This window comes from Pollachius pollachius (genome assembly GCF_949987615.1).
Source record: "Pollachius pollachius genome assembly, chromosome: 4".
Taxonomy (NCBI): domain Eukaryota; kingdom Metazoa; phylum Chordata; class Actinopteri; order Gadiformes; family Gadidae; genus Pollachius; species Pollachius pollachius.
Genome location: NC_136937.1, coordinates 5,242,782 through 5,255,281, shown reverse-complemented (window position 1 = coordinate 5,255,281; position 12,500 = coordinate 5,242,782). Strand labels below are relative to the sequence as shown.

At 45.5% G+C, this 12,500-nt stretch overlaps 2 protein-coding genes across 3 annotated transcripts in view; one reads left to right on the top strand and one right to left on the bottom strand.

Annotated features, from left to right (window-relative positions):
* The window catches only part of mkln1 (muskelin 1, intracellular mediator containing kelch motifs), a 21,379-nt gene extending 19,926 nt beyond the window's left edge, over positions 1-1,453 (top strand). For both annotated transcript variants that reach the window (XM_079734200.1, XM_079734199.1), the window contains exon 18: positions 1-1,453. This exon is cut by the window's left edge and continues 952 nt beyond it. The gene's annotated coding sequence lies outside the window, so the exon portion shown is untranslated.
* A 43-nt stretch (positions 1,454-1,496) lies between these two features.
* The window catches only part of podxl (podocalyxin-like), an 18,077-nt gene continuing 7,073 nt past the window's right edge, over positions 1,497-12,500 (bottom strand). The window contains exons 2-12 of the mRNA XM_079735829.1: positions 11,407-11,724; positions 9,525-10,426; positions 9,403-9,426; positions 8,958-8,981; positions 8,573-8,596; positions 8,180-8,203; positions 7,752-7,775; positions 5,876-6,008; positions 5,704-5,744; positions 4,869-5,015; positions 1,497-3,847 (exon numbers count right to left, since the gene is read on the bottom strand). Of these exons, the coding sequence (XP_079591955.1) occupies positions 3,653-3,847; positions 4,869-5,015; positions 5,704-5,744; positions 5,876-6,008; positions 7,752-7,775; positions 8,180-8,203; positions 8,573-8,596; positions 8,958-8,981; positions 9,403-9,426; positions 9,525-10,426; positions 11,407-11,724 (1,856 nt within the window). The 3' untranslated portion in view covers positions 1,497-3,652. The remainder of the gene's footprint in view (positions 3,848-4,868; positions 5,016-5,703; positions 5,745-5,875; positions 6,009-7,751; positions 7,776-8,179; positions 8,204-8,572; positions 8,597-8,957; positions 8,982-9,402; positions 9,427-9,524; positions 10,427-11,406; positions 11,725-12,500) is intronic.

The window sequence follows — 12,500 nt, the reverse complement described above, 5'->3', positions numbered from 1 at the left end:
AAGTATGCGCGTGTGTGTGTGTGTGTGTGTGGATGTGGCTGCCAATTATTTAGTTTTGACAAAGGAAAAAAACATATATACAAAGTTGATAAAGGGAGTGTTGCAGACAACAAATTTTCTTTTGTTCATTTTTTTCTCTGCGCCGGGATCCACACACACACACACACACACACACACCTGCTCCTCTGATCATTGTAAACAGGCTTGGGATTCACATGCTAGTCGTAGCAACAGGGCTACTCCTCTGATCATTGTAAAACTTGTCATTCACACCCCTCCTCTCAGAATGGGCTGAGTTCTGAGTTGTGTATAGGAAATGCGATTACGTTACACACCAAAGAAAGTCAGTATTTATGAATGGGTTATGGACGTGTGATTCTCTCTTCACCTTATACCCTCGAAGTCCACAGAATATATACTTTTTATTTATTGCACAGTTCTAACCTGATTGGGACTACTGTAGTGCTCTGTCGTTTCCTTTCTGCCTTCTCTAAAGCTGCACTATGTAAGTGACTTGTAATAGGACGTTGCAATTCATGTTTCCACAATACATTAAATGAAATTGAACTGACTTAAGACATCTCGACCATTGATACGTTATGGAATCTAAATCTGAACAATTTGAGCGTCACAAATTTACTTAAAGAGCAGGTGATGATGTTACATGAATATGTTTGAGTGGATTCTTGAAAACAAGCGTGTCCTGTTTATTTTATTATTGGCTTGCGGTGAATCTTCGTACTCATAATCAACGTCCAACGTGGTACACATCACCATCTATACAAATTGAAACCATTGTTTGTTTTTTTTATCCTAATTTGACACTTTGTAGTCTTCATGACTGTCTTTTTTTCTTGGGTCTAAACACTAGCTGGGTGGAGGCAAGCGGCAATCTTGGTTCGAAACACTATCTGGGTTGAGGGAACTGACTCAGAAGCGGTCATCTTGGCTCCAAACACTAGCAGCTGACGTACGGAGCCAAGATAGCCACTTCCGAGTAGGTCTGCTCGATTCGGGGAAAGATGAAGCACGATTTTTTAGCTTAGAATTGATATCACGATTCTCTGCCATGATTTTTTTTCTCACGACACATGAACCATAACCAAAAAAAAAACTTAAAAAATGGCAGAACTAACAGTTTTTTGGCACCTCTAGATGTTGCGTTTCATATGGCCCTTTATAACTGATTAAAGTGCAGTATCAAAAACGGAATGATTTATTTTGTACATATAGCAGCAGATTGTCTTTAATTGCTGGCCTTTTATAACTACTGAACCAACTCTACACACCAGTAAATTACGAAAAAAAAAAATCAATAGAGGTGCGAATCGAGATCGTGATTTTTATAACGATTTATCGTGCAGGGCCTACTTCCGAGTCAGTTCCCCTCAGTTCTCCCCCAAGATGGCTTTTAGACTTGGCTTCCCACTGTGCATCTTACTGCTCAGCATATTGTAGCATACCCCCCCCCCCCCCCCCCCCCCCCCCCCCCTTCCCGCTACCACAACCTCCACCACCACCACCTACTTTCCCCTTCCTCTGTGAGACACAGCGGAAAGTTTCCATGGCTACTCTTGTAAAAGTGTCTTCCTTTTGCACTGTGTGTGGTTGTGATTAGGCCCTGAGAAACTCAACTCTATTTAAACATGTGTAGAGAGGTGTGTGTGTGTGTGTGTTTGTTAGTGCCCCCCCCAAGTACAAAACAAATATTATCTTTTATTATTAAAAAAATGCCTCTTTTTGTTTTTCTTTGGAAAAAACTAAATTACACAATGCCAAAAACACTTTTTTTTTTCTGTTGTTAGCCAGTCAAAACTTCTATAATGCTGACGATAACAGGAATGTTTTAATTTCCTTCCTCCTGCCTGGACTCGGGTGAATGTGTAGGAAGCCTTGTAGTATCGGACTGTATGTAACCTGTACATAAAAACAAGAACAAATAAAGATTGTATTTTGTCCAGGGTTTCTAAATGACCTCCTCCCGCCTTAGTCCGCTCATCTTTCGGAATAAAAGCAAGCGATATCAAAGTAGGTAAAAGCATTTCCTTTATTATCAGGTATACGAAAAACATGGTCGCCTCCTCCGACGGGAAGCAGAGCGAAGATTTGATTTACAGATTCCAGTGTGTCAGACCCCCTGTGGGTCGGACTTGGCAGCCGACCGACCATAAATACAAAACACTTTGGTTGGAAAACAAAACAGGTATAATAAAAGTGAAAAACACACACACACACACACACACACACACACACACACACACACACAACCCCCCTCACCCCCGCCTTACAGACTTGTTCAAAAGTGATTTCTATTTTGCAGTGCCGAAAGTGATTATAGAGTTAAGACCAACTGTGATTGTGAATATATAAATATCGATATAAAAATTAGTTTGCTGTGTCTGTAGTAAAAAATGTGATTAGCAGAACATACCAGAAATACCTCCCCCTATCCACCCTGCCCCAAATAGCATCGGAAAAAAATAGTGTTCTGTAACGACTATTTACAGTGATCATTCTTGTGTTTCAAAATAAAATGCACAAATATATAAAGTGATCGCTTTTTCTCAAATATTCATTGACCTTTAAAACAGGAATCTACTGATGAATATTTTTGTCAGTATTAGTTATATATGTAGTGATTAACACACACGCGCAGTGGCACACCCACAAACAAATATACACATTGAACATGAGAAAGTCATGATTATCAGTCCAAATCATTCAAAATAAGGTACAACAGCCCTTCTAGAAATAGACTATGCTATGTTTCTACGGTTTACCTCGTTTCTTTAATTCTATCCACAAATTAGGCCATCGTTGCTCTGTGTTAACTGTAGACCAAAGGATAGGGGTCAAAGTTTGCCAGGATGACTTGGATTATCCTGAGGTTCTACTGATAAATTATTCTGATATCAGAACTCTTCAGGCACATGGTATTACTGATCGATCAAACTACATGGGGACGACACCAATCTTTTTTTTTGCGAGTTAATGCAATGATGTCATATTAATCAGATTGAAAGTGGGGATAAAACGAATCTGACCACAGAGGGTGCTGCTGCTAAAGTGTTGTCACTTATTTAAAAAACCTCACTCCGAATCCCACAAAGCGTTGTTTCAGACCTTTTCATTTAAAGGTGACGTATACTACCACCAGGTGTGAGCGTGACTAGCCATTACTAGCTGTTTTGAAAATCTGCCTCTTTGGAGATCACAAGTGGGCGTGTCACCTTTAAAAAACGATGTTTACCTCAATGGCCAACTAACTGCCTACTGTTTGGTGTTGCGGAAAAACTATCTCTACGTCAAAGCTTTGTTTGTGAGAAACGTTGAGTAGAAAACCCGGTAGACTGGTGAGGTACTAGGGGTGATGGGTCCATGGGGGGGGGGGGGGGGGGTGTTCTGGGCTAACAGGACTGTCCTCTGGTGTAAGGAGGGGGCGGGGGGTTACTGCTGGATGACTGCCGCCGTCGTAAAGACTGTGTGGTTTATGACACCCTGACCCTCAGAACCATTAGTGGGGGGCCGAGGGGAGTGTGTGTGCTGTGTGTTTTAGGGAGGCGCTGGGAGGTTTGGAACCTCCCTCTCCTCCTCCTCCTCCTCCTCTCATTGAGTCCTTTCTCTCTCCTCCTCCTGCTCCTCCTCCTCCTCCCTACAGGTGAGTGTCTTCCTCATCCGGGAGCACCTCCTTGTTCATGGTCTCCATGGGAACGATCCAGCTGTCGTTGAACTCGTTGCATGGCGGCGCCTTCTTCTCCTTCATCTCCGGCTGCACCTCCATCACCTCCAGCGTGGGGTTGTCGTGGTAACCGTTCTCCACCGTGTGCAGCTCCTCCGTCAGGTGTTGCTGCCGGGGGCGGAGCAGTGTCAAATCAGTGCTTCAGAGATTCTAAATAACTTTTGTAAATTATTTTAGAATTCATTTAGAAATGCTCTATTTTAGAATTCTTAAATTTAGATTTCTTTTAATTTGCAATTCTCGAATTTATATTATTTTATTTTTGAATTTCTGAATCATACGTATTCATATGCCTTTGCTAATTTGACAGTGGAATACAGACCTGGGATAGCGTCGTTCCCTTACCCTAACCCTTACCCTAACTCTACCCCTCGCGGCCTAACCCTTACCCTAACCCTTACCCTAACTCTACCCATCACGGCCTGACCCTAACCTAAGACCCTGGAGGAGGAGGGGGAGGGGCCTGGCTGGTGGGCGTGGCTCACCTGGTTCTCGTGGTAGGACTCACCTGTGCTGTGTTCCAACATCCATACTTCCATGAGTACACTTAAACGTAGTACACTATCTGCACTCACTAAGTGCGCTGATTTTCAGATGTCAGTGTTGTTCCAAATCGAATACTCCGTGGTGCACTGACCAGAAATTACGTTCACGACTGCCGCCACCACGACTGCCCCGCAATAAACATCCCACTTTGAACGGTGAATTCTTTACGCCTAGCAGCTATATAAAGCTATAAAAGAGATAAAAACTACAAAATGACTATTAATGCAGGCTATGTGGAAAATGCGCTGACTTAGGCTCAGCCTGGCTCCGCCCTCTTCCGCTACGTAGCTAAGATGGCTGCCGTTGAGTACGAAAAGTGTACATCGATCCACACTCCGCGGTTTCACCGTTTTGAGTACACCATCCGGGTCCTTTCAGTACACTTATTTTCGCCCCCGCAACTAAGGCTAGTAAGTACGGATACTATGGATATTGGAACACAGCACTGGTTCTCGTGGTAGGGCTCACCTGGTTCTCGTGGTAGGGCTCACCTTGTTCTCGTGGTAGGGCTCACCTGGTTCTCGTGGTAGGGCTCACCTGGTTCTCGTGGTAGGGCTCACCTGGTTCTCGTGGTAGGGCTCACCTGGTTCTCGTGGTAGGGCTTGCGGTGGTGCGTGGCGTAGATGCCCAGGCCGATGATCATGGCCAGCAGCGCCCCGCATGACGCCAGGATGGCGATCAGCGTCGTCTTGTCGCCCGGCTTGGTCGGGGGCGCGGTAGAGTGTATCTCCTGGAGCGGTGAGAGACAAGAGGACACGTGAGACTGGGCTGTGGGGTGCCGAGCATACGGCAGAACCACCGTACGTCTGGGGGAACGGCATCACCCCCTAAGCCTGGGTCGGAACTAGGGCTGAACACTTCATCGAATTCAAACCGAATTAATAGAACACCGAATTAATAGAACACAATTGAATATCGTAAAGGATGCGATTAAACAAATCGATTTGTTATTATTACTGACTGGAGATCAGTAAGATTCGTAGTTATTTTTCTTTTACAATTCAATAGTTAAATAAAAGATGTTAGAATATCAATTCATGCATTAATTCATCTCAACAGAGGCCTGGCCTAAAGGAAGAAGCTGTTTATACGTTGACTGCTTCCAATGTCGTGTTGGTCATACTATAGAATGATTTGTTGCTTTTTGAGTGAGTAATACAGAACATAAGGAACTTTTAAAAAGTTGCATGCTAAATCGCAATCACAAAATTGGTTGGAATAATTGCAATTCGATTATTTCCCCAAATCTTTCATCCCTAGTCGGAATGTGTTCGTACGGTTTGCTCTATCAATTCCGTAACTCGTGAGCGAATAGCCAATCAGCAGGCACTAATTAGAGCCAGAACGTCGGTATTTGCAAAAAAAAAACAATACGTATATATTTACTTAGGATCTCGTTGCTAAAACATAGTTCTCACCTTGATATCGTCCCAAACGTTATTGGCCGTCTGGGCATCCACTGTTGATGAATAACAATCAATACAAATGATTAAATCCACATTTGAAACCTGAAATTTCAGGTATTCATAAATAACACACACACACACAAACGCACGCACGCATGCTTGCACACAGGAAGTGTCGAGGTACCTGCGGCACAGATGTTGACGAAGTCCTCAATGTGGATGTTTTTGCCGTGCCCGCTCCAGCTCACGGTACAGTTTCCGTGGGTCAGAGTGCCCATCAGCTTCTGACAGGCGGCCACATTGATCTCGTCATCGTTCTACCCAAGGAGACACAACCACTGAGTCACACACATATCCCATCTGAGCCAATCACAGCCCGTCACAAGGCGCTACGACTAGCGCCGCCAGGTGGATTTTTTTTTATGTCCCATAGCTCAGGTCATTTAGCACCGTGGCTATCTGCCTAGCCTTGCTGGTCTCTCCTTGGACGGGACACCAGAGGGTGCTGGTAGAGGGGTTGGCCAGTAGGGGGGGCGCTCATCCCTTTGGCCTCTGTGAGTCTCCCCCCCCCCACCCGGGACAGAGACCAGACGTTAAACCGAGGTCCTGACCCCCTGGGTTAGAGCACTAGAGCAGGTGAGGTTAGGGTGAGGGTGAGGTTAGGGTGAGTTTAGGGTGAGGTGAGGGTGAGGTGAGGGTGAGCCGAGGGTGAGCCGAGGGTGAGGGTGAGGGTGAGGGGAGGGTGAGGTGAGGGTGAGGTTAGGGTGAGGTTAGGGTGAGGGTGAGGGTGAGGTGTGGGTGAGGGGTGGGTGAGGTTAGGGTGAGGGGAGGGTGAGGGGAGTGTGAGGGGAGGGTGAGGTGAGGGTGAGGTTAGGGTGAGGTTAGGGTGAGGTTAGGGTGAGGGGAGGGTGAGGGGAGGTTGAGGTTAAGGTGAGGCTGAGGTTAGGGTGACGTTAGGGTGAGGTTAGGGTGAGCCGAGGGTGAGGTGAGGGTGAGGGTGAGGTGAGGGTGAGGTTAGGGTGAGGTTAGGGTGAGGCTGAGGTTAGGGTGAGGTTAGGGTGAGGTTAGGGTGAGGTGAGGGTGAGGTTAGGGTGAGGTTAGGGTGAGTGTGAGGTTAGGGTGAGGTTAGGGTGAGCCGAGGGTGAGGTTAGGGTGAGGTTAGGGTGAGGGTGAGGTTAGGGTGAGGTTAGGGTGAGGTTAGGGTGAGGTGAGGGTGAGGGGAGGGTGAGGTGAGAGAGAGAGAGAGAGAGAGAGAGAGAGAGAGAGAGAGAGAGATACAGAGGCATCAAGAGACACAGAAAGAGAGAGAAGCAGAGACAGCGAGAGAGACAGCGAGAGAGACAGCGAGAATGACAGCAAGAGAGACAGCGAGAAAGACAGAGGTGTGTGTGTGTGTGTGGGAAAGAGGAAAAGGAGTAAAAGGCCGAGGGTGTTTCCACTAAGAAGCTCTTTCCTCCACAGAGACTACAACCTCCTCTCTTTTGGTTTTATCGTGTGCTTCCCAGCTTCCTGCCTCACTGCTGGAAGCTGGAGGAAGCCTCGCTGGGCAGATTACATAGTTTCCTCATTCTGACGCCTGAGAACACCTCTCCCTCCCAGGACCCCGGATCAACAGCCCAGTATTTAGGGGACTTCCCATTCACTGGATCTATTTTATGACTCAAGTGTTTGTGGGATCCATATGAACGGAAGAGGATTAGGGCCACATGTGGAATTATTTTTTGTTGTGAGGCCGGGGTTTAAAGTCTGAATTCTGACTTTAATCTCAGAATTATGGGTAGGCTACCTGTAAGGAACCAAGGTTTCAGTGAGAGTCAACTTTAATCTCAAAATTCTAATTTTAATCTCAGAATTCTGAGATTAAAGTCAGAATTCATTTTTTTATCCCAGAATTCTGACTTTAATCTCAGAATTCTCATTTAAAAGTAAGAAACCTAGCTTTAATCTCAGAATTCTGACTTCAAACTCAGAGTTTAAAGTCAGAATTAAAAAAATAGTCCCATGTGGGCCTAATCCACTTCTGCATATATAGTTTTATATTAAATTTAAGAAAATCTTACCTCTGGCTTTTCACTCGATTGTAACTGTTGAGGGAAAGTGGAAATCACAGAGTTTAGTCCCATCAGAGCAGAGCAACTAAACAGTGAAACACAACAATTCTTTGTTTTGGTGTCCGTTTTAGTAAAAAGTTTGTGATCTGGAGTCCCTTGTTTGGGATGTGAGGAACAGCAGTGGCCAGGAATTTTGACTTTAATCTCAGAATTCTGATATTAAAGTTAGAATTTTGAGATTAAAATTAGAATTCTTACTTTTCAGAATTCTGATTTTAATCTCAGAATTCTCCTTTTAAAGTAAGAATCCTAACTTTAATCTCAGAATTCGGACTTCAAACTCAGAGTTTAAAGTCAGAACTTTAAAAAAAATTTCCCATGTGGGCCTAATCCTTTTTCGTACATAGGGTTTCACATTCAATATAAGAAAATCTCACCTCGTACTTTCCACGCCTAAGGAACTGTTGAGGGAAGGTGGAAATCACAGAGTTTAGTCCCATCAGAGCAGAACAACTAAACAGTGAAACACAACAATGCTTTGTTGTGGTGTCCGTTTTACTGAAAAAATTGTGATCTGGAATCTGGTGTTTGGGATGTGAGGAACAGGAGTGGCCGGAAATTCTGACTTTAATCTCAGAATTCTGAGATTAAAATTAGAATTTTGAGATCAAAATTAGAATTCTTATTTTTCAGAATTCTGACTTTAATCTCTGAATTCCCATTTTAAAGTAAGAATCCTAACTTTAATCTCAGAATTCAAAACTTTTTTCCCATGTGGGCCTAATCCTTTCCGTACATATGGTTTCATATTACATTTAAGAAAATCTTACCTCGTAATTTCCACTCGTTAGGAACTGTTGAGGGAAGGTGGAAATCACAATTTAGTCCCATCAGAGCAGAACAACTATACAGTGAAACACAACAATGCTTTGTATTAGTGTCCGTTTTACTGAAAAGGTTGTGATCTGGAGTCACGTATTTGGGATGTGAGGAAGAGGAATGGCCGGGAATTTTGAGATTAAAGTTTGAATTCTAATTTTTCAGAATTCTAATTTTAATCTCAGAATTCTCATTTTAAAGTAAGAATCCTAATTTTAATCTCAGAATTCTGACTTCAAACTCAGAGTTTAAAGTCAGAATTTAACTTTTTTTTCCCATGTGGGCCTAATCCTTTTCTGTACATGTGGTTTCATATTAAATTTAAGAAAATCTTACCTTGTACTTTTGACTCATTTGGGACTGTTGAGGGAAGGTGGAAATCACAGAGTTTAGTCCCATAAGGGCAGAACAACTAAACAGTGAAACACAGCAATGCTTTGTTTTTGTGTTCGTCTTACTGAAAAGGTTGTGATCTGGAGTCCCATATTTGGGATGTGAGCAACAGGAGTGGCCGGGAATTCTGACTTTAATCCCAGAATTCTGAGATTAAAATTAGAATTTTGAGATTCAAGTTAGAATTCTTACTTTCCAGAATTCTGACTTTAATCTCAGAATTATCATTTTAAAGTAAGAATCCTTACTTTAAGTAAGAATCCTTACTTTAATCTCAGAATTCTGACTTCAAACTCAGAGTTTAAAGTCAGAATTTTTTTTTTTTTCCCATGTGGGCCTAATCCTCTTCCATGCATATGGTTTCATATTCAATTTAAGAAAATCTTACCGTGGCCATTGTACTCCTTGGGAACTGTTAAGGGAAGGTGGAAACCACAGAGTTTAGTCCCATCAGAGCAGAACAACTAAACAGTGAAACACAACAATGCTTTGTTTTGGTGTCCGTCTTACAACATAGGTCTTTGTCTGGATTTCCTTGTTTAGGGTGTTAGGAAAACGAATGTCCGGGACGCCCGCTGGACCTATGATGTCTGGGTTCGCTTTGGTTTGTGGGGCCACGGTCTCTGGGGCCCGGGTCTGTGGGGCCCGGGTCTGTTGGTCCTGGGGCTTTGGGGCCGAGGTCTGTTGATCCTGGGTCTTTGGGGCAAGGGTCTGTTGATCCTGGGTCTTTGGGGTAAGGGTCTGTTGATCCTGGGTCTTTGGGGCAAGGGTCTGTTGGTCCTGGGTCTTTGGGGCAAGGGTCTGTTGATCCTGGGTTTTTGGGGCAAGGGTCTGTTGGTCCTGGGTCTTTGGGGTCTGGGTCGGCTGGTCCTGGTTCTGTGGGGCAGAGGTCGACTTATCCTGGGTCTGTAGTACCTGGGTCAGCTGGTCCGAGGTCTGGGAGCCCGGGTTCAGTGAGGCCCGGGTCTGTTGGTCCTTGGGCTTTGGGGCCTGGGTCTGTTGGTCCTTGGGCTTTGGGGCCGAGGTCTGTTCATCCTGGGTCTTTGGGGCAAGGGTCTGTTGATCCTGGGTCTTTGGGGCAAGGGTCTGTTGATCCTGGGTCTTTGGGGCAAGGGTCTGTTGGTCCTGGGTCTTTGGGGCAAGGGTCTGTTGATCCTGGGTCTTTGGGGCCGGGGTCTGTTGATCCTGGGTCTTTTGGGCAGGGGTCTGTTGGTCCTGGGTCTTTGGGGCAAGGGTCTGTTGGTCCTGGGTCTTTGGGGCCGGAGTCGGCTGGTCCTGGTTCTGTGGGGCAGCGGTCGACTTATCCTGGGTCTGTTGTACCTGGGTTGGCTGGTTCGAGGTCTTTGGGGCCGAGGTCTCTAACGGCGGTGCTTTAGGGATCACGGTCACTGCTGTTCCCTTATTGACTGGACCTTTAGAAAGAAAGAAAAAAATTCATCATGCGCAAACACAAGGTTGGTCATATAGAGACCATTTCCAGGGACAGTTTTGGTGATTTCCAGGATTCAGTCGTACGGCGCTTCATGGTCTTGGTTTGGGGCGAAGATCCAGACAAACACGGACCAAAGCCCTCCAGATGGGACACAACCAGGCCACATGAGACCGTCCTCATCTCAAGGGTAAACCTCCTGTGTACATCTCTGCACATCATTCTGGCCTCAAACCGTGGAACGGCTTTCCTAAAAACCATAGGCCAAGAACCACGAGCATGGCGGCCCACATGACAATAAAACAATGGTGGTGCCCAAGGAGTGTAGCAATCTACGGAGCATCTGAATGTTTTTTTATCCGAAAAAGACAGAATAATGATGTTGACGGATTAACCGTAATTGGCAGAGAAGGTTTTTCTAAGGGCAGAATACATTTTTGCTTAGCTTCCTATCGAGTTTTATGAACAACGTGAGACTGCGCCCATATTTGGAAACAATTGCTACCCAGCCAATGCCATTCTGATAAGCATTGAAACACGAATATTTCAAAGGCTAGGGTGCAAGCAATGACCCCTTGAGCAACAACCAAATCCGGAGCATCTCTGGAGCTCTGGGAGTGGAACGCCCTCCCACTGGGAAGGACAGGGGCCAGACCAGAGGTCCAGAGGTACCTCCTGGAAATGGTTCCTTCACAGGTCTTCCCAAAGACCTCCCGTGCGGACTCCATCGGCCTCCTGGAGGAGTTCAACGCTCACGTTGGTGACGTCAGGGAAACAAGAAGGGTGTGATGGGGAGGAAGGGTCGGATCCAAACCTTCGCTCTGGTTCGGCAGTGGACTTGTGTGCTAGCCAAGACTTGGCAATACCAGACTCCACGTCGGAACACAAGGTGGAATCACCCCCTGCGTACTTCCACTGGTCATGAGCTAAACAGAAGGTGTGGATTTCTCCAGGAGTCCTTACCTGAAGGTGTGGAAACGGCTTTGGTTGCCTTTGGGGTTCCAGTGGTCTGTGCTGGATGTATGGTCGCCTTGGTGATGGTGCTGGGGGCGTCTTTGGGACTGGTGGGACTGCCACCAGTGGGGGTGCTAGGAGCTGGGGTGGTGGCTGGCTTGTCTGTTGGCTTGTCTCCCTTTGCGGTGGTGGCCACGGCAACAACAGAAGTAGAAGCAGGAGGACCATTAATGGTGGCAGGAGCAGTCGGAGAAGCAGCAAACGCAGGGGAAGTAGGATCAGGGACAATCCCTGTGCCCTGTGAAGTGACGCAGTGCAGCAGCAGCCCTGGGAATAGATTCAGCAGAGTTTAGGTTCCTTCCGTTTTCTTTCACTTATTCATATGCAGTGTTGGGCAAATTCCTTAAAAAAAAGTAATTAGTTACAGTTACTAGTTACTTTTCCCAAAAAGAAACGAAATTAGTTACTCAGTTACAAATTATAAAAGTAACCAGTTACTGTGGAAAGTAACTATTGCGTTTATTTTAAGTACATTTTTAAATCCTCAAATGTGTCAAAGAATTTGGACCCCACCTCCATCCCTCTTTAACGGAACTTGAAATACATGTGCATGTTCAATTATACTCATTTGGATATTTATTAAGAAATATAGATCAAACCACATTGACGGATGATTGATTCTTTGACATTTGGTAAACCAGGGCAGAACGGACTCATTAAAGTGAGCTTATTCAGAGGCGGGATCCAGGAATGTGAGAATAGGCTTTATTTGAGACACGTATTGGGTGGTTCTGGGTGATGCCTCCTCGTGTTCCTCTATAAATAGAGGACAGGCCAGGATGTGCATCACAATACCGAAGGAAGCGCCACTCCCACCTTGGAGTCGCCCAGACCCAACAAGAACAATCCTGCCAGGACTCCAGGCTCGGACCACAGGGAGACCAGAACAATAGCCTCCAGGACCACTCACACACACACACACACATACAAACTCACACGCACAGACATACACAGATGTCCGCACGCGCACACACACACACACACATACACACGCGGGCACTCACACACAGACACATAGACACGCAGGCACTCACACACAGACA